The 22,201-nt window shown below is 45.7% G+C and overlaps 1 protein-coding gene across 50 annotated transcripts in view; it reads right to left on the bottom strand.

The window, feature by feature from the left end:
- Celf6 (CUGBP Elav-like family member 6) overlaps positions 1-22,201 on the bottom strand; it is a 30,057-nt gene that overhangs the window by 7,491 nt on the left and 365 nt on the right. For 30 of the 50 annotated variants that reach the window (XM_028774479.1, XM_028774485.1, XM_028774492.1 and 27 more), the window contains exon 1: positions 9,957-10,005. In XM_028774479.1, the coding sequence (XP_028630312.1) occupies positions 9,957-10,005 (49 nt within the window). Of the gene's footprint in view, positions 1-5,777; positions 5,781-9,945; positions 10,006-11,144; positions 11,377-18,492; positions 18,576-22,201 lie in introns of those variants that run through there. The other 20 variants (XM_028774484.1, XM_028774490.1, XM_028774495.1 and 17 more) reach the window with 4 other exon arrangements.

Genomic DNA, 22,201 nt, shown 5'->3' with positions numbered 1-22,201 from the left:
AGTGGAACTGGGAGCACAGCTCAAAGGGGGACCATGACAAAAAGGTATAGCATGACAAAGGCCTGGAGTTCAGTCCCAGTACTTAAAACAATCTAAAGAAAAGTATCCACAGAGGCTGCAGAGATCACTGACTGGGTAAGTGCATTGACTGCTCTTCTAGAAGACCCAGGTTTGGTTCCCAGCATCCACATCCTGGTTCACAACCATCTGTAACTGCAGTTCCAGAGGGTTTAATATTGTTCTCTGGTTTCTGTAGGCTTCAGGCACACACATGGTGCACAAACATATCTGAAGACAAAACACCTATGCACATAAAAAGTCATAACAAAGAGAGTACCTATCCTGCGGATGGTGAGCAGGTCCCTAAAGGTGACATTCATGAGGAGTCAAGGCCACTCAGCTGGACAGCATGATTATATTTTACTTTTGGCATCTGGTATACACTAGTTGTCATTCTACCAAATGTTTTAGAACTCCGAGCAAGTGGCTTATGCTGTCACATGTCCATCTCCATGAAGCTGCTTTGTGTATTTGGTCATACATATCAGGATTTCTAATGTAGAAAAGAATGGAAGAATGTACTTGAGAGCCCAGAATCTGTCTTCTGAAGAAATACCAGGACATTTAGGGCCTTTAACACATTACTTCCTCACTGATGGGATGTCATGGTCATGAGAAAATGTTGCAACCTTTGAGGACCAACCACCAAATCCATTCTGAAAACATTTAGTCTGTCTTTCAGTCCAAAGACAACCAGACAGCCCCAGAAAGACCTGCTTGGGGCAGTTGCTGCAGTAAAGCCTCCTTCGCTGGTGTTATGCTACAGCATAAGAAGCCAAGGAAGACATGGCAGTGGTGGCGCATGCCTTTAATCCCAGCACTCAAGCAGGCGACCCTGCTCATATCCGGGGTATGACAGAGGCAGGAGGAACTCTGAGTTCAAGGCCAGCCTAGTCCACAGAGTGAATGCCATGACAGCTGGGACTACACAGGAAAATCCCTGTCTCAAACAAACGAAGAGGAAGAAGAAGAAGGAAGAAGAAGCAGCAGTAGTTTGTATCCTTAATTGCTGAGCCAGTTTTTACAAATCAACTGTTTCAAAAAAAAAAAGAAGAAAAAGGAAGGAGGAAGAAGAAGAGGAGGAGGAGGAAGAAGAAGAAGAGGAGGAGGAGGAAGAGGAGGAGAGTGAGAATGAGAAGGAGAAGGAGGAGGAGGAAGAAGAGGAAGAGGAGGAAGAGGAGGAGGAGGAGGAGGAAGAGGAGGAGGAGGAGGAGGAGCAGCAGCAGCACATGACCTTAATGGCTGAGTCATTTTTTGACAATTCATTATTAACTACATTTGCCATGCTCTGTAACAACACACTAACATGTGTTCCTTTTCTTAACAGAAACCTTGAACCTTTGGCTAACATCTCCCCTTTCTCCATTCCCTTCTCCCATCAGCCACCATTAGGCACCATTCTACCCAATTCTGTGAGTTCCTTTTTAGATTTTACACAAATGAGATCATGTGGCATTTGTCCCCTGGGAAAGCAGGTTCCAAAGGACATGTCTGCATCCTCAATTACAAAGCTATTAATCACTATGGCCAAAAGATGAAAGTAACTGACACACCCATCAGCAGATCCGTGGATAAATAAGATGCAGCACTCATCCCAGTGGGCTGCTACTCAGTCTGAGAGAGGAAAAGAGTCTGACTTATCCCACCTTGAGGGAGACAGTCAGTCACCAAAATACAGGTGCTGCCTATTTTCGCTCACATGAGTTATCTGGAATAGTCTGACTCTTAGAAAAGGAGAATAGTTTGCTGGAGGCTACAAAGATGAGGAGGAGTTTAATGATTTCAAGTCTCAGGGGTTGGGTTTTGTGTGTGTGTGTGAACATTCTGTGTATGTGTTATGGGGAGTGCATGTGCACATGTGTACGAGTGGATGGGGAAGCCAGAGGTAGACACTGGGTCTCTGCCTCAGTCACTTATTTTTTGACACAAGGTCTATCACTGAACCTGCTGCCCACTAGGCTATCTGGCCAGCACAATCTGGCAATCTTCCCATTTCTACTTTCCCAGTACTGGGATCACATAGAGGCATGCAGGCTTTTACAAAGGGGCTGGGATGGAACTGAGGTCTTCAAGTTTGCATGCAAATATTTTACTGAGTCCTCTTCTCAGGCTGTTTACATTTTGAAGATTCTTGGGATTGGTTGTACAAACATGTGAACATACTTAACACTAGTAAGTATAATCGTTAAGATTTTAAAATTGCCAGGCAGTGATGGCGCACGCCTTTAACCCTAGCACTTGGGAGGCAGAGGCAGGTGGATTTCTGAGTTCGAGGCCAGCCTGGTCTACAGAGTGAATTCCAGGACAGCCAGGGCTACACAGAGAAAAAACAACAACAAAAAAAAAGATTTTAAAATTATTATTTTATGAGTATAGGTGTTTTTGCTTGCGTGTGTATATGTGTACCATGTGTTCTTGGTGCTCTCAGAGGCCAGAAGAGGGCATCGGATCATCCAGAACTGGAGTTACAGATGCTTTTAAACTGCTATGTGGACACTCAGAATCGAATCCAGGACTTCCAGTACTCTTAACTACTGATCTATCTCTCAGGACCCTGGTCTTAACATTTTACCATTAAAACATTAAAAAAAAAAAACGGGCTTTAAGGAGTATGGCAACAAAGGGACATAGAGCAAGAAATGGAAAAGAGATTCCACTGCCCCTTCATTGTGATGCAAGAGACCCAGGGCTGGGTAAGAACGGTGAACCAATCTGGGTACATGCCTTTCAACCCAGCACTTGGGAGGCAGAGGCAGGTGGATTTCTGAATTTGAGGCTAGCCTGGTTTTACAGAGCAAGTTCCAGGACAACCAGCCCTACACAGAGAAATCCTGTCTTGAAAAAAAAAGGGGGGTCTAAAGAGAGAAGACAACCTCAGGGTACATTTATCTTTGTGGATTGCACCCCTGTGTCTGAAAGTATCAGGTTCCACTGCAGCTCGAGAACCTTACATCATTGAATTAGCATGACCTACACCCAGCCAAGATGCAGAAAAGCAGCTTGAATTACCTTCAGAGGCAAAACACGTTGCAGGGTGCAAAGCGTTAACTTGAGGTGTATATGTGTGTAGGAGGGGTGTTTTTAAGAAGCCTAAGGACTAAAGACAGAAATGACTATCAACTGGTATTACAACAGCTGTTGGTAATGTATGTGTCTGATTTAAAACAGTAATACGCAGCTTGCTATGGTGATACAGGAACTTACTAGCAGGACTAGGGAGGCCAAGGCAGGTGGATCTCTGAGTCTGAGGCCAGTCTGATCTACAGAGTGAGTTCCTGGACAGCCAAGGCTAGATAGTGAAATCTTTTAAGAAGAAATAAACAAGCAAAGAGTTCTTTCTGCTCTTTGGATTGGTTCCCAGCACCCAAACTAGGCAGCTCACAAGCCCCCATAACTCTAGCTCCAGGGCCCCTGATCCCTTCAGCTGGCCTCTGGGGTCACCAACATATTTGGCATACACTCACACAGTCACACACACACACACACACACACACACACACACACATTAAAATTTAAAAAAAAACTTAATTCAAGAATAATGTGTAGGGCTCTTTGACCTCGGCGGCAGAAGCAAGACGAAGAATAGACCACCATCCTTTGAAAGCATCCCAATAAGATGCGGTCGATGTGCTGCCACTGTGGCTTTAAGGTCTATCACTTTCAGAAGTCGAACTGTGGCAAATGTGGCCACCTGCCCAGCAGAAAAGAAAGTATAACTGAAGTGCCAAGGCTAAGAGATAAACACTACTGGGCAGGTAAGGCACCTAGAGAGTGTCTATAGAAGACTCAGACAGGGATTCTGTGAAGGAAGAACACCTAAACTTGAGAGGGCAGCTGTTGCAGCATCCAGTTCATCTTGAGGATTTCAATCAGTCATAGAATATATGTTCTGGTTTCAAAGAGAGAAGAGGAGGGGGAAGGGGAATATGAGGAAGATGAAGAAGAAGACAAGAGGAGAAGGAAGAAAAGAGAAACTGGGGTCAGGGAGACTAAATAAATTGGAATTCTAGAAAGCATTTGATCAGATAGTAACATATGTTTATTACTTAAAATCCAGTCTTACAGCTAAGCAAACCCTTGTAAAGGTGGAGCAATTACCTCAGAGCTGTGCAACGATAATAATTAACAAGGATAGTATGAAAACAGATAACTGGCTTCCAGGTTATGATAATATGAAAACAGATAACTGGCTTCCAGGTTAAACTAGATTTTAAAATGTAAAAACAAGCAAACAAACAAACAAAAAAAAACAAAACCAGATGATTTAAAGCATATTTTAAAATCCTTAAGAGAACACTTTGAATTTAAACATTAGTATCTTAGTCTTAAGTTAAGAGGCTATACACATACATATATGAGTGTAATAGCAATTAATGAAAAACAGGTCATGAATTTGAAAGAGAAAGAAGATGAATATATGGAAGGGTCTGGAGGGGAAAAAGGAGGGGGAAACCATGTAATTATATTATAACCTCAAAAAAAGAAAAGAAATACTTTTCTTTAAACTAAGGAACTGGAAAGATAGCTCCGTGGTTAAGGGCACTGGCTGTTCTTTTGGAGGACCCAGTTTGATTCCCAAAAACCACTCAGAGGCTCACAACCACCTGTCACTCCAATTTTAGGGGATTCCACACACTTTTCTGGCCTCTGCAGAAACGCCACACTCATGGAGAATATGACAGGTGGGCACACACATAAATAATTTAAAAAATTAAACCAGGATGTTGTAGTGAACACCTGTAATTCTAGCACTTCTGAGCCCGAAGCAGGAAGACTACAAGTTCAAGCTTTGAATTAATTAATTACTTAATTAAAAAGTAGAAAGAGTATATTGATTGGATGTATTGATTACTTAATCTATTTCTGTACCTTAGGCATCTTGGATGTGTAAAGATTTGTGTAACTAAAAAAAAACAAAAAACCAAAAAAAAAAAAAAACCCACAGCCAAGTTGGTAAGTAGAATAATCACCATTGTGGTTTATTAATTTTCTGACTATATTATAAAATTGAAAAGGAAGGAAATACAAATTTAGTGGTTCACTGATTTTGAAGATCTCATCATGGCTAAAACTTATTTTCCAATAAGACTATACTTACAGTTTAACATTATTAGTGTGTCCAAAGTAGAGATAATGTGAATAAGAAAAATTCATAGTGGTTCTCATGCTGAATGAGAAATAATGTCAATTTATATAGTTATCATTATCCGATCGACTTAGGAACCTTACCTCTAATTCTGGGTAATTGGAAGGTAATTTTTTCATTATGAAATACATAAATCGTGAGATCTTATCTCAGTGAACTTTTCACCTTATTTATTGAGATAGTGTCTTACTGTGTTGCTCAAGGGTCCTCTGACCTCAGCCTCCCAAGTGTCAGGGACTAATCACATGCGCCATCTGGTTTCAGAAAGCATTTTAATGTTCACTTTAAAATACATCCAAACACTGGAGGAAAAGTCTGTGATGCCATGTATGGTCACCACAGAAATAAATATTATTCACGTGATAGGAACTGGCCTCATTCTAGGAAATGCAATTCTTTTTTCTTTTTCTTTTTTTGTTTTTTTGTTTTTTGTTTTTGTTTTTCGAGACAAGGTTTCTCTGTGTAGTCCTGGCTATCCTGGAACTTACTTTGTAGACCAGGCTGGCCTCGAACTCAGAAATCTGCCTGCCTCTGCCTCCCAAGTGCTGGGATTAAAGGCGTGTGCCACCACTGCCTGGCTCATTTTTCTTTAATAGTATACTGTTTGGTGTATAGTTAGCTCACACACACGCACACACACACACACACACGGGGCTTGGGGAGAGAAACATGAAAATCTTCAGTGTTACCAGTAACATCTAAAAGGACATTAGTGGGTACACTGGTTATTACTGCCACAAACTTCAGATTTATTGATTAAAAGCATGCGTTACATTGACCTCAAAATTCAAAACCAGAACACTAACTGCTTTTGTAAAAAGGCTCACGTGTGCAGGGTAGGATATCTCTGAACGGACGATAGGGTACCCGCAGTTCAGGTACCAAAGAAGACAACGCAATGGGTTTATCTGGACTTTCATGGTGCACTTAACAAAAGGCTGAAGTAGTTCCCATTCCAGTAATCTAGATGTAAATGTTGTAATAAGTTGTAGGGTTACTTTCCCAGGCTCCTGAAATTACTTTCTGGCCTCTATTTTATGAAAACAAAAACAAAACCAACCAACTAAGCAACCAACCAACCAAACAAACAAAATATGATTCCTTCCAGAAGAAAAATGGGAAACTTTTATGTTACATTTGCTTTAATATCTTTTTTTTTTAAGATTTATTTATTCATATATGTGAGTACACTGTCACTGTCTCCAGACACACCAGAAAAGAGCATCGGATCCCATTACAGATGGTTATGAGCCACCATGTGGTTGCTGAGAATTGAACTCAGGATCTCTGGAAGAGCAGTCAGTGCTCTTAACCCCTGAGCCATCTCTCCAGCTCCATGCTTGAATATCTTTTATATGTTCTGTTTTGTTATTTATTTGTGTGTATGTGGGGGTGTTCACATGCCACGTCATGGACATGGTGCTGAGAGGACAATTTGTGAAAGCCAGTTGCCTTTCTTTCCACCAGGTAGGTCCTCCAGAGTGACTTTAGGAAAGCAGGCTTAGCAACAAGGGCCCTTACTTCTTGAAATATCTCACCTGTATCTCTCTCTCTCTCTCTCTCTCTCTCTCTCTCTCTCTCTCTCTCTCTCTCTCTCTCTCTCTCTCCTTTTCTTTCTTTTTTAAAGAAAAAATGTTTGGTTTTTATTTTTGAAACAGGAACTTACATCATAACCCAAGCTGCCCGGATACTTACTATGTAGCCCATGGTGATCTTTTTGTTTTGTTTTGCTTTCGAGACAGGGTTTCTCTGTGTAGCCCTGGCTGTCCTGGAACCAGGGTGGCCTTGAACTCAGAAATCAGCCTGCCTCTGCCTCCCAAGGGCTGGGATTAAAAGCGTGTGCCACCACTGCCCGGCACCCATGGTGGTCTTAAACCCATGATAATTCTCTTGGTTTAGCCTCCCAAATTCTGGGAGTACAAGTATCAGCAACCTTGATATCTTTTCAATTATGTTTTCATAGACACAAGTGTCCTTTTCAGACACAGAAACTATTAGCAATGAGATGTAAGCTAAGGGCTTCAACTTAAGCAAGAGTAAAAATATGTAGGCTCACCAGGAGAGAATACAGGAAGAGGTCTGACCAGGTTTGTAGAATATTTGAGGTCACTAAAATAAGACTTTAATGGGACAGACTGTCTTTTCTGTTGATGTCATTTATTACATTTCAGAGGTAAGAAATCCAAAATCATCTTTTAAAAATGGAGCTTCTCAGCCAGGTGTGGTGGTGATGTTCGCCTTTAATGCCAGTGCTTGGGAGGCAGAAGCAGGTGGATCTCTGAGTTCAAGGCCAGCCAAAGCTACACAGTGAGACCTTATGTCAAAAACAAACAACAAACAACAAAATCAGCTTCTCACGTTAGACAAGTATTAACATTCCGCAAACCCTCGAAGAGGTATGTGGGGGCTGAAAAGATGGCTCAGTGGTTAAGGATGTGCTGCTTTATCAGAGGCCCAGAAGGCAGATTCCACCACCCATACTGGGCAGCTCACAAACACCTGTAACTCCAGCTCCAGAGGATCCTACTTCTGGTCCCTGCAAGCATCCATATATACGCACACCTACACACACAGACACACATATGCATAATTTCTCCCATCTAGAAGAGATATGTGATCTCCCAGAAGAAGAGCAACTCATTTTGATTAGTCACAAATTCTAGAACGCACAGATCAGTCAGTAAATAAAATGCTTATAAATGGCAAAGGCCCAACTGCTTTGCAAGATTTACTACGCTCACCTCTCCAGAATATGTGGTAAGGAGGCGCTGAGAAATCCGGCCATGCATATTTGCAAGGATTACTCAAGGAAGTGTTCAGAATGTATAGTGCCGGAAAGTCATCACTTGTCAAGAAAACTCTGTGTAACATAAAACTTCAGAAGCAATAAACCCAGCCGTTAGGAAGAGTTCTGTTTGTTCTGCCTCTGGACTACTCTGAGCGTGAGCAGGTGGACAGGCTAGGTGCTTCAGGTATAGAATTTGTCAGTGATGTGACACCTACAAAATTTGTTCCAAAAAGGGAGGAAGAAATTGCTAATACTCATGCCGGTACCAATGTGACCAAGTGGAAGTGTTACTGCACAAAGGTCTGTGAGCATCCATCTGCTGAGCACTGATGGGATATGCAGGACTGTGTGCAGAGTGTCTCGGGACACGGACCAATCCCTGAATAAAATTCCAGACTGTTCTCCTGAGCTCTGGGGCCTTTGCACATGCCATTCCCTCTGCCTACGGGGTATGCTTCCTCTGTCTCCCTTTCTCTGCTCATTTGACCCTCCCTGCCTAGGTTAGTACCCCTTACTTGTGCCCCCACAGTCCCATCCTAGACTTTTCCTTCAGAAACACCATTCACGCAGAACAATGGCCCCTTTGTTTCTTTTCCTGCTTGTTCTCTTGTGACCTGGGAGGTCCACGGGACCTGGTCTGCCAGATATCTGTATCCCTACTGTGGAGGAACTTAGAACATATTGCTTGGGTGGCTGAATGAACTACAGCGTGTTCTGTTTGCTTCTCAGCTCACTCCCATGCTCATGGGTGACTTATTCGTGGGACTGTCTCATGTTTATGGGCTGAGAAGGGTTTAGAATATGGCCAACAGCGGCCTTGATGCCTGTCAGAGCTTCCTAAGAAGAAATGATTTTTGAACACATTTTGTCTGCAGCTGGACCATCAGAAAAGCCTGTCTGGAAAGACTGAGATGAAAAAGGAGGACATGTGTGGGAAGAGAAAAGGAACATAGAAATATCTCTCCAAAGCAACAAGGGGCTGATAATATCTTGACCTGAGATCACGAATCAAAGACAAAGGGCTGAGAATCTAAAATGAGGAAGGAATATTTATTGAAACCAAACAGAACCCGGATGCCACCAAAGCTCCCAGTGATTGTAGGCAGGAAATCAAGAGAGGATGTGAAGGAACTAGTAGGGTGTCAATAAACGTCTCTATCTACTGAGTTCCATTCTCTCTTAAATGAGTTTGAGATAGACTCTTTCTCATAACAAAGCAATCTTGTTATCTTGGGTAAGACAGATAGGGAACGAGTCTATTTTATCAGAGCGGGAGGAGAGGTTGCAGACATCACCAGGGATGTAGACAGATATCCTGGGATAATCTAAGATCCAAAGGGAAGAAAGACACCAAGAACTGACTCAAGAAGTCAGCGTAGCCTATCTAGCAGGGAAGCTAGCCAGGATACAGCTGTTTGTTAGAAAGCTCCACACCACTCTAGTTCCTAAGCAGCGGTCTCACTACCCCAGGAAACAGGGCAGCTAAGAATATTTTAAAGATGTCAGTGACCCCCAGCACACAGCTAAGTTCCTTCCTATGGCTCACAGGACATGTCATACCAGCCTCATGCCCTATGGTGATTAATCGGGCTATTATGGGAAAGGTCCTCTTCTGTGGACCCAGAGGAGTCTGGAAAGGGAGAATAACCCCAGCCTGCTTCTTTATGCCCCTGTAAATCCCATCTAGCAAGGCAGCAATGACCATTCTCCAGGAGGAAGGCAACAGGAGCTCCCTTCCTCTGCTTCTGCCCTTTCTGTCTCTTCTGGTCTATGCCCCCCAGAACCCTATCCTTTCTCAGTCTGAATTGGAATGGCTGAGCTCTTTCTTGAGATGTACAATTCTAGACTTCACTGACCTAGGCTGGTCTAGTCATAAACCCTGGCTGAGGACTAACTCCAGGAATGGTCCCACCCGTCCTCTTCACAGGCACCACTCTAGGGTTTGTCAGACAGGGAAATTACCTCCTCGGCCCTCACTGGCAGCCGGCTTCACTTGGATCGGACGATTCATCTGAAAGACAGGGGACCAACACACCCATTTAACATGACTGCCTGGCTCAAGGCCTTGTTCTTTCTTCCCAGTGAGCTTCTTGGACTCTGAGCCCCAGTGCCTCTTGTGCCCTGTACCCCTCCATTCCCGTTGGGATTATAGATTCTCTCCAAGATTCCTTTCTTAAACCCAGGTATTTAGAAAGTTCTGGAATCTGAAGAGCAGCTGGGTGGCAGGAAGCCCAGAAGCAAACAGGGTGGATGTAGTGGTCAAAGACATTCTTCTGTCTTAGACTCGGGGTTACTCCCCGTGGCACCTGTTTCTCAGGCTCCTAGACTTTCATAAAGGCTTTGAGTTAGAGGAACTGGGTGGGAGGGTGTGATTTCTATAGCACATTGGTGGTTATGTCTAAAACTGAGAATATAGCTGTGTGTTCTTTAGATTAAACAGCCTGGGATGCAGACTTAGTGCTAGATCCCCCTAACTCTGCCATTTTCTGGTTGTATGATTTTAAGTAAGCCACTGTCTTTCAGAATCACTTTACTAATCAGGGAAGACATTTGCCACTGTGGCCTGACCGTCTCTGCACTCCCCCCCTTTCCGTCCCTCCTGGCGCCCCTTTCCCTGACAGCGCTAGGGTTCTCTAGGCGCCATCTTCTTCCTGCTCATCTCTCTCTTCCAATTTTTCTTGGACCGCCTCGCCCATACCCACAGCCTCAGCCTCAGCCTCAGCAGCTATCCAGGGATGACTCAGACCTCTGTGTCTCCAGCCCACATTCCCTCCTGAGCCTCAGACCCATGTTCCCAGCTGCTTGCTGGGCGTCGTGATTTGAAGGGCCTGCTGGCACTTCTCACTCGACACAGCAGAACCCACTGCTCATCTTCTCACCCAAACTCCACCCTCCATCACTCAGGTTAGAAGTCTAGAAAGCAACTTAACTTTTCCCTCCAACCCTTCCCTCCTCCGGCCAGCTTCACTTTTTAATTCAAGGGTCCCCTGACCAGACATGGTTAGAAATCACCTGAGAACCATATTAGATTCTTAAAATGGGGGGGGGGGCTATATAAACCTGAAAAAGCTCCTAGGTGATTTAGTATATACCCCCACCTCCCCATCCCCCAACCACCCTAAGTGAATTCATGATTGAATCCCATCTCACCTTCCTCTCTCATAGGTGTTGTGGGGATCACATGAGGTAATGGGGGTGCAGAAGGTCTTAGTAAACTGCCAAGAGCTGGGTGCGTGGGATGTGAGGGATTGATGTTGGGGGCAGACAGCTGAGTGCCGGGAGGTAGGGACAGCGGCCTTCCTGTTCCTGGAGGAAGGGGTAACTGGTGCCCATCTGGCCTGAGAAGGTGATGATCTGACCCCCTCCCCTCAGGAAACGTACTGCTTCTGCACCAATCAGGGGCCACTCCATCCCTTCCAATGTGCTCGTTGCCGAGACAACAGGCAGCTTCCTGTTACCATAGCCACAAGTGCTACCCAGTAACCATGGTAACACCCTGGCAGTCACAGCTGAGCAATTTCTTTGGATCAAATTTTGGGGTGGGAGGGGTGAGGAAGACTCATTTAAGAAAAGAAAAGGAAAAAAAAAGAAAGGAAAGGAAAACAGTCCAAGCCTGAACCATTGTAATCCTCCCTCCCACCCAAGGCTCTGACACACCCACCCTCTGGTAGTGGAGCACCTGCAGTGTACCAGGCTGTGGGTGGGGGCCGAGACACCGACAGGACTCAGGCTGAAGTCTAGAGGGGATGACAGATCAATCCAAGCAGATCAGGGCGAGCTGGACAGGTCTGGACTGGCCTGGACCAGGGACCAGGAGGACAGGACCAGTCCCTAGGCATGGCCACCTGTGAGTGTGGAGGAGAAACCAAGAGACAGAGCTATGGAGAGCGGAGACATGGGAGAGATGAAGAAACACAGCAAGACAGAAATTATGGGAGAAAGTAAGAGATAGACCTAGAAAAGGGCAAAGAAAGAGAATTAGTGGTGAGAATGGGTAGGAAAGGAAGGGAAAGAAAGCAGGCTGGGGGAGGAAGGAGAGCCTGGTAGGAGGAAGGAGAGGGGCAGAAGCCCGGGCTGGGGGGGGGTCACTGAGAGTGAGCAAAACCATCATTATTTTATTAGTTCTTAAATAGAACCTGAGAATTTTTCTCTGGAGCCTAGAGTGACGAGCGCATATGACAGCAGCGGTTTCCATGGTAGCTCCTGGCTGGGTTTCCCGGGAGATGGTACTCATTGGTGCTCGGGGTGGGGGGGGATGCTCCTTTCCCTCCTCCCAACCACCTGACCTTTTGATGGAGAGTGTATATTAGATGATACATATGAAATCCTACGTGAGCTCACCAGTGTGCAGTCCTCAGGGGCTCAAGGGCTATGCCTTCTGCCAGTCAGACATGCTGCCAATATCTTTTGAGCTCTGTGATGAGCCTCGGTGATGCTTAGATGGAGACTCCCTTCACAGGCTCACAGAAAAGATAAGGCCCCCATTCCTGAGAGCCCATCAGGTGCCAAGCCTTCCCCTGGACTCTCTATACATATACAAAGACATATGCATATCTCTTCAAATCCCTCTAACCATTCCAGAAGGTAGTACCGCTGTCCCCATGTTACGGATGAAAAAACTGAGGCCCAGGGAGAGAAGCGCATTTGTCTAGGACAGCAAGAAAGAGAGAGAATGAGAGCAAATGAGAGAAGCTCATTTGGTGGGTACTCTGGGGTTCACTCCAGGTCTGCCTAATGGTAACGTTTGTCATCTTTGCATCCTACTGACCAGCCCCGTGTTTATTATTATTTATGCATTTATGTATGTATGTATGTATGTATGTATGTATTTATTTATTTATTTATGTTTTTGCTTTTAAGATAGAGGAGGTTCACTATGTAGACGTCCTTAGAACTTGCTAACAGCCTAAGCTAGCCTCAAACTCATGATACTCCTGCCTTAGTCTACCGACTGCTGGGATATATATATCACCATGCCAGCTAAAGTCCACTGTGTGTGCTTGTCCACGTGTATGTAGGGTGTGTGGGTGTGTAGGTGTGTGGGTGTGTGTGGGTGAAGGTCAGAGTCGATTTGTTTGTATTTTATGTGTATAGGTGTTTTGTCTACATGTATATGTGTACACAGAGAGTAGGAGAGGGTACCAGATCTCTTGGAACTGTTGTCACAGATGGTTGTAAACTTCCACGTTGGTTCTGGGAATTGAATCCGGGTACTCTGGAAGAGCAGCAGTGCTCTTTCCCAAGCTCTCCCTCTGTTATTTTTTTTTTTTTCGGAGCCCATCTCTTACTGAACCTGGAGTTCTCTGATTCAGCTAGAATGGCTGACCAGCAAGCCAAGGGATTTCCTGCCACCGTGGGATTACAGGAATGGATCGTTGGTATTGGCTTTATATGTGGGTTCTGGGGAATCAGACTCCAGTTTTCACGTTTGCACAGCCAAGTAGCTTACTGGCTGAAGCACTCTCCGACACTCAACTCCATTCTTAAGATATGAATGCAAATGAGACACTGAGGTACCAAGGCCTTGTTGACAAGGCAAGGCAAAGGGCTATGGGTGAGGCTGGCAGCAGCTCCAGAGGCTGACACAGGCTAACAATCTATTGAGACACTGTTTGACCTGGGCCTTGTGGGTAGAGTTAGCAGGAGAGGCAAGGCTGGCAGCTGACAGACGCCTAGAGTAGAGACAGAGCACTGAGTCTGAGAAAGCCAGGGCTCCAGCTCCTGAAGGACACGCTGCTTGTGAGACAGATGTGAACTTAAATGGTAGTTACATCACTGGCAGCTTCTCAAAGGTCTTTGAGTCTCAGAATCTCCACTCATAAGCGAAGAAATCACGATCCTATACTTCAGGTTGAGTGGAAATTGCAACACCCAGATCTTAATGGGTATACCAGATATGCCAGGTTTCACTCATCTTTTTGTGTGCTTCTTGGGTCTTTTTGGCTTTTAAATTTTTGTTTCGTTTTGTTTTCATTTTGTTTTGGTGAAAGGGGGTGACACTGAAAGGCAGGAAGGGGTCAGATCAGGGCGGGCTGTAAACTGCATGTCAAGGATTTTGTCTGGGTTATATTTCAAATGCCAGGAGGATCCAGGAAGGGATTTTAAAAGGAGGAGAGGGGGTGGCCCTGTCTGTTTAGTGTTTGAAACCATCTCATAAGTTGTCATGGTGTGGAGAGAGGATTGGGGTGAGAAGAGGCAGGTAGGTCAGTGCAGGTGGAAGGTGAGAGAGGCTTGGACCACTTTAGAAGGAAATGGACAGACCCAAAAGATGTTCAGGACACATGAATTAGCTACAGTTCTGTTGAGGGTGAGGCTGTGGGGAAAAGAGGATACGTGGGCTGACTCTCAGGTTTTTGGCTCAGGGATTGGAGAGTCCTGCTTCCCAGGCTCTGAGCCTCAGCCCCACAAGGCAGGGATGACGGGGAACATCTGAGGTTTAGGGATGCTACTAATGGCTGGAGATCACTGCTCATGAGAGCTACTGGGCAACCCTGCTTGTTTTAGTCCTGCTGTGAGGGGGGAAGGAGCTGGGATGTACTTAGGGAAAGGGGGCGCTGACTCCTCAACCACAAACTTGCCGTGGGAATTCAGGTGAGCCCTTGCCTTGGCTGAGCACGTGCTGCCTGTAGAGTTTTCCAAGCCCGTGTCTGTCAGAGCCGTGAAGGGGAAATCAGCCTTGGAAACATGGGAGAGAAAAGAACACCCTACTCCAGGAAGCAGACAACAGACCTGCACAGGGCCCCGTTCTGTTGACCAGGTAAGGACAAAGGAAGCAAGATCTAGCCCACTTCTCTGAGAGACTATGAAACACCATTCTTAGGGCTATCTGTTGCTTTGCCGATTCTATCTGTTACACAGCATCCCCTCCCCCTAGGAAGAGGGTTTATCAGCTCAGCTCTCCTCATCAGTGTGACCGTTGCTGAGGGTCACCAGGGGCAAACGTCAGCACCGTCATCTTCAGCATTTGGGTTCTACCACACCTCTAACCCAGCTTGCTGTCAGACGCCATGAACCCCTAGAATCCATATGCATGTCATAAGCCCATCCCTTCCCTCTCCACGGCTACACCGCCCCAGCTCCAGGGCAGCGCGCTCCACCATTCACCTACACAAAAGGGACGTTGTCCTCCACTCTTGCTCCCTCTTCAGCTCAGTCCTCACACTGTAGCCTGAGTAATCTTTAAGACTTCATCCCTAACTCTTCTTAAATCCACCCACAACTGACTGTCAGAACGTGTGTGACCTGTCTCCTCTGGTCCCAACATGCACAGTGCTTTCCACTCACAGACAGCCACGGCCATCTTGGCTGGGGGACATCTTCCTGTCTCTTCTCACATTATCCTTGGAATTTCTGAAGTGATCTTTGATCTTGGATTTCCAGACCCTCAGATATGAAGGAATCATATGATGGCATCTTTTCTGAAAAGTCCCTCCTTTCTCCTCACTCCTGAGGGGGTGCACATGCTTAGGTGTAACTGCAGTAGGGTACAATGAATTACTTATGGGCTGGAAGCTTCTTGAGGGCCTAGCTTGGTCCTTAGAATGTAACTAGATTTAAGTCCTATTTTCTCTCCTCTCCCGAGCTGTTTTGCATGGGACACAACTTGTGCAAACAAACACATGCTTCTGTTTGTGTACCTGGCTCCTTCATAATCTCTGAAGGGCTAGATTCCTCCAAAGAAGTGCAGTCGTGGACAGGAAGATAGACCAACCTCCTAATTCCAGACGTGGGGATGAAGTTGGCCTCATTCTCTTCAGAATTCTAGAACTAGTGTGAGGCTCAAAGAAACAAGGTACAGCAGTCATCGGGAAAAGACTTCAGGACTTGGGAGCCAGGTGGGACAGATGGCTGCAGTTTGAAGGAAGTTCTGAGTAGAAATCCAAGCTTCAATGGATGCCAGAGACTGGCGGTGGGTAAACGGGGTGGGGGGATATGAGAGGATTCACTCCAGAACAATCTGTGCTATTTCCCGTGAAGATTCAGGGTTTCTTTTTGTGGGATTCGCTCAGCCTTTACAAGCTTCCTTCCCTTCACAGTCCCGCCAGATTCCAGCAAAAAAAAAAAAAAAAAGAAGTCTTATCCCTGCTTCTCCAGCAGGTGGCAGCTCCGCCCAGGACTCAGTACCTGCAGAAAGCTAGGCGCCTGCCTGTTCCACCCTGGCGAGAAAGTCGCTGCTGCCCCTGGCAAGCGCAGAGCAAAGATTGATGGCAGAGATGTTGCCGGGGCTAGCCAACAGTGCCATTGATTTTCATTTAGGAGGATAATTAAATATTAATTTTCACTTTGTTAAGTTGAGAAGGGGGAATAAAGCCAATGTTGGCAGTAACAGAGGAAGCCAGGCCACACTGGAGGGCTGCAGATGGAAGGGTGGTAGAGGGCAGAAGTCCTCAACTGCCTTCCTCTCCAGAAACTGAGAGCCCTGTCTGCTGCCAAGTGTGCTCATGAAATAGTAGAGCAAGTGACTAACCGGGCTCAATGATATGAACTTGGACATTCCACTTTAAGACTCAGTCTTCTCATCTGTAAGATGGGGGTACCAATATCAATACCTTCTTCACAAAGGATTAAATGACTTGGCACACGTAAAATGCCATGAACATTGGAGCTGGCGACTGCTGGTTATTACTGTTTTGCTCTTCTCCTTTAAGATTCCTTTCAGGTCTCTAAAGCCTCACCATCCTTTTCCAAGGAGTGCCCATTCGTATAAAACCCCACGGGCACTATTCACTTCTTTGGAAGTCTTTTCCCCCCAAAGCCCATCTTAATTTATTCAGGGCTTTTCAGGTAAAGTCCAAATCTCCAAGCCTTGCACTCACCCCATCCCCCCAACCCCAAATTGTAGCCCTCCATAGGATTCTGTCCCGGTCTGGCCCAGGCTCTCTTGGATCCTCCCCTGTGGGCCCAACAGCTTCACACCCACCTGCTCCTTCCAGCTCTGAATTTTTACCACACCGTTTCCTGCATGGGTGTTCCAGCTTGTCTTGCTGCCTGTGCTCGCAGCAGGAACTGTTTGCTCGCACGGTTAGATGAATGATGCTTACTACAACGGCTCTTACTAGTGTTTATGTTTTACTTACTGCTACTACTACCACTAACTAACCCATTCTGCGTGCTTACATTCTGCTGTGCTACGTACCTCACATGCCTATAGATCTTATAGATGAAGAAACCCGGGTGTTTTATCTTAGTTTTTGAAACAAAGTCTCACTACATAGTCCTGGTTGTCTTGGAACTTGATATATAGACCAGGATGGACTCAGATTTACAGAGCTCTGTCTGCTACTGTCTTCCAGTACTGGCATTAAAGGTGTGTCCAGAAAAACTCAGGTTTTAAACTTGCCCAGGGTCACACAGTTGGTGAATTTCTGGAAAGCTCCAATTCTTAAAACAAAGCTGAAGTGGGTACCTGTTTCTTATTCTAATTGATCTGGTTCTTGACATCTAGGACCATCTACAGAAAATCAAGTCCTCTGTCAGGGTCTTAATGCAGCGGTCACATTTACTGGGACTTTGCTTACTACAGCCCGATGAGCTAAGTTCTTAGTACAACCCATTCCCTACAGAGGAGAGAACTGAAGCTTGAGTTAAAGGAATTGCAGAAGAGGTATAGGTGATACTCAGCTCTAAGTCTGAAAGACTAAAGCCAAGTATCTTTAATTATCATGTGACGATGCCTTCAGATTAGATTCTCATTAAATTCTTCCTTCCCCAGATATTCATCTGCAATTTATTTGAACACAGCTCATGATATGTTTCATGTCTTTGTGCCTTTAGTCTATCTTGGTCTCTTTCTAGACCAGTGAATTTCTTAAGTCTAAAATGAACATGGACCCAGACTTTGCCTACTTGTGACATTTGAATGTCTCTTTTTCTGGACCAGCACTCCTCAGATAGGAGACAGGAAGGCTGGGAGCCATGGTTTCCTCTTGGCAACCCATGCTCGATCCTAACTGTCACCATCACAGGAATGGTAGGTTCTGATTTTCCTTTGCTGGTGACCATCCATGAAGTGAGATCAGATCATAAAATCCCAAGTGCCTTTAAAATCAAGAAGTCTCTTTTAACTTTAGTTATGTTTTATAATATGGAGTGAAGACAATTTGGGTGAGTCAAGATACCCCAAAAGTATTGCAGGAGAAAGACCACGGGAAAGTTCCATCCAGGAGCACAAGACTGGAGAACACATGTGACTACATACATGCTCACAGTAGTGATAACAATACCTGAAACCATGATTTTAGTCAAAATGGAAAAATTCTAACCTAATTCACAACACTGATGTCTTTTTTAAAAGATAGGTTGAAACACTTGGTCTTGGGCCTCCCTCCCCTTTTGAGCTAGAGGACTGAGTATAATACGAGGCTTGACTTGTTCAAGGAACATGTACATAAACACTTTCCTAGGTAGATAGCCTTGTTTCTAGCTGCTGGTGCCAACTCAACATTGTCTCAAGCTTCAGGCGATTCCCACCCATCTCCCCCGACCTCAGTTGACTTACCCCTGGTAGGGTCTTCTGCTCGTGCAGTGCACTCTGGGCCTTGAGAGCAGAGTCCCGGGCGCAGTAGGTGAGGAAGGCACAGCCTGAGGAGGGAGAGTTTGGCTCAGGGACTTTTCTGAAATCTCCTAAACATTCTTCTTGGTAAGATCCAAGGAAGTTAATAAACTCAGACTCACTATCCTACAAACACAAATACTGCCCTGGGAAATGTTCTGTGCGGAACGTCCTCACATGCCTGGGACCTATGTCTCAAGCTCTGACTCCCTCTTGTTTTCTCCTGGCCTTCTGTCCAAGAAATGTATCCATACATCCAGTCATGTGATCATTCAATCCGACGGCACAGCTCCCCCCACTCTGTCCATACGTCCTGTCAGGGTTAAACCTCCCTAAGCGCTTTTATCTTCTTCTACAATGCAGTACCTAGCACCCCTCCGACACCCATCTATTTTAGATATAGATTTATAGTCTCCAAGAAGCCATTTACTTTCCGACACTTCCTTTCCTAAGTTTGGAGTTGGGTGAGACTTGGTTCAGGTTTAAGGGCTTCCTGTAAGTAGGAAATTCCAGAAACTACCTAATCCTATTCAAGACCTTGGTCTGTCACACAATGGCCTCTTAAAGGGTTATTTTCGACCCAGATTAGACTCCTCTAACAGAACCCTACTTATTGAGGCAAGGATGGAGTCTGGGTTGAGCTAACAAGGAGGGTCTACTATTCCACTGTGTCACCTTCAGAATCTGCAGTCTCCTAGAAAACGTCAAAAGAGGTTTCTCTCCTTCTTCAATATTCAGCAAGAATTCACTCGTCCTGAAGCTATCCAATGCTTACTTATTACGGTTGGGCCTTATGATGGGTTAGAGATGGAGAGGGCTTGGAGATGAGATGTCGTGAGGAGCACCTGAGTCCGTCCCCACGTGTTGAGGACTGCCTCCAAGAAGACCTGGAGGGCACGGATGTAACTCAATGGTAGAGTGCTTGCCTGGCATACATGAGGTTCAAATGATATTGATGATAAAATAGAAAACATGAGATCTCAAGAACAGGAACAGTGAAAACTTCAGAACCAGGTGAGAAGAGGACTGTGATTATTTCCTTTGGGAAGAATGGAAACCGAGCCAAAATGTGGTGCATTGGAGAAACGGATAGAAGGCTGGAATGGGAGAAGTCTCAAAAGTACGAGCCGGGTGGTTAGCGAGGAATGCAGGCATTGGGTTACATGTAGCCTTAGAGACCTCAAATACATTTTGTCCTCTTTCCTTAGAGCGATGGAGAAGCCACTAGAGGGTGTTCACTAGGGATGTGACATGATAAGATCTGTGTTTTCAAAACGGACCTCTCGAGGAAGGAGGAGCAAAGGAAGGGCACATGCATGTGGGAAGCCATTCAGAGCTGGCGCAGTTCTCCACTCAGAGAGCTGGCTAGGAAAGCCAATGGGGAGTGTTGTATTGTATTTTTCAGTGACATCTTCTATGGAGCTGCCTCCTGATAGATGATTGATATCCTGAAGATAGATGGATTGCCTACTGTGTTGATTGAGAATTCCTAGACAGTCTTGTCCTATCAATAGGGCAACTGAAGCTAGAGATTGTGTCAGTCACAGTTTGGGGAATCTTCGAACTCCCAGGCTAGAATTGTTTGCAAAGTACTGTGGTGGTCTCCCTTGGTACTCAGCCATCAAAATGAAAATAAGTCACTCTAGTGCTCAGTCGTTGTGGTTGCTGGGAAGAGAGTAGGGATGCTGACTTAGAGACCCTCCGAGTTGCCGTCATATTTTACAAGGCAACATCTGCTTTGGGGAGGCATAAAGTGTTGGGGGGACTAAATCACTGAACCCTGTGTTTCACATATATTACTGTTCTGCCACTAAACCATAACATGTCCTCAGACTGAAAGGGAGCTTTATAAAAGGCTTAAGAATCCAGATGCTACCGAAAAGAACCCATGGAGATTGCTTGGCTTTAGAGGGTGAAAGACTGGAAGGATGGAGACACTGGGAAGTGTGGCCGCAGGGGCAGACAAGTTCGGGGATGAACAGGAGGGATTAGTGCTAACTGGGAAAGGAAGACTGAGTGAGGGAACAGTTCAGACACGGAGTGTTTGAGTGAGAAACGCAATGGTTCCATATACTTGTTTTATTCTATAGATTACGTACAAAGATGAGGTTTATGCTTACCCACTGAATTCACTGCTGTCTAGAAAAAATGCCACAAGTGACTGGGCAGGAAAACAGCTAGGGGGTTGGGCTTCATTAGAAGAAGTCTGGGTGATGTGGTCTTGTCCTTATGGGACTCTAATGCAACCTCACCCCCAAAGATGGAAGATGTACCCCTACTCAAACAGCCTAGCTCTTGCATCGACATTTTCTCAAAGTCCTCTACTTTAGTATGCCAAGGAATGCCCTGGATCTCTCAGCTTGAAAAAGATATCAGTCTGATGCTAGCTCACAGGCCTTCAGAACGGACCTGCCCTCCAAGATCTGTTGTTTCTCTCTTAGGAAGATTATGGAGGATAGTTGGTGACCCTTCCCCCACAGAAATCCAGAAACCACATTATTTCCCAGTGGGGAGATAAAGATGCGTCTCCTCAGATTATTATTATATGATTCTGGCTCTGTTATTCCAGCTCAGCCTGGACAGACTTTTCTGCATGTAAACAAGTCTCCTCCCTTCTCTACAGGAGGAAAGGGGTGTGGTTGGACAGGACCATGGTGCCTCTGTCTTCCTAGGAAGGGTGATGAGAAAAGTCCCCATCTCCATCTTCCTGATTTAGATTGGCCCACCCCGAGAGTGCTCTGGTCTGGGACCAGATGGCAAAGAAAGGAAAACAGGAGGCCATCAAGAGGATTGAGAGGAAGCAGAGACGCACAGGAGTGGGGATTAAAGGGGGAAAAAGTGTATTCACATAGGGAAAACCAAAGATGAAGGGTACACAGGCAGGTGGGTGTTCCTAGCTGAGGCTGGGATTCTGGATTCAAATCAGAAGAGGTAAAAAGCATTGGGTTCTAAGGGAAAATATACGGAATATTGGGTTATTGTCAAATGTGATAAGGCATTTATCTCTGAGAGCCTCCTGGGGGTGGGGTGAATTGGACTGTATAAATTAGGTCTGCATTCTCAAGAGGCGAATTTGGGTATGGGGTATTTAAGGCTGTCAGACTCAAAAGTCAAATGGAGGCCCTAGGGGTTGGTTTACAGTTAGAGGCCAGAAGGAGGACTGCAAATCCAAGACGTATGAGCGGGGAGGCCTGAATAGGGTGGCACCATAGAGAGAGAGAGTGTGTTCAGGAAAACCATGGGTCCAAGGGTCAGGAGATCGGGTACTCCAGAGCTAGAAGGTAGAATAAGTTTCCAAATTCCAGGGTTTGGGGTGTCTGACGGAAGAGATGGTGGAAAGGTCCAGCAGGGAGGTGGAGATGGCTGGGATGTGAGAAGTGACAAGGGATTTGGAGGTTAGAGTGAAGAACGTGTTAGGGAACCAAAGTGAAGCTCAGAAGGATGCCACAGAGGAAATTCTGGCTCTCGGGCTCTGGGGCCTCGGGAGGGAATAGAACTGAGGTGGGGCAGGTACTGAACTGGAGTCGGGCTGGTTCTAGGTAGGGCTGGGGTTGGGCCTGCGTTTGGGGCCGGAGTTGGGTTGGGCTGCGCTCTAATTGGATTGGGGCTGGGCTGGGCTGGGCTGGGCTGGGCTGGGCTGGGCTGGGCTGGGCTG

The sequence above is a fragment of the Grammomys surdaster genome, unplaced genomic scaffold (genome assembly GCF_004785775.1).
Source record: "Grammomys surdaster isolate TR1022 unplaced genomic scaffold, NIH_TR_1.0 241, whole genome shotgun sequence".
In the NCBI taxonomy this organism is placed as follows: Eukaryota; Metazoa; Chordata; class Mammalia; order Rodentia; family Muridae; genus Grammomys; species Grammomys surdaster.
The sequence above is the reverse complement of the archived record's forward strand: the minus strand, read 5'-3'. Positions and strand labels throughout refer to the sequence as shown.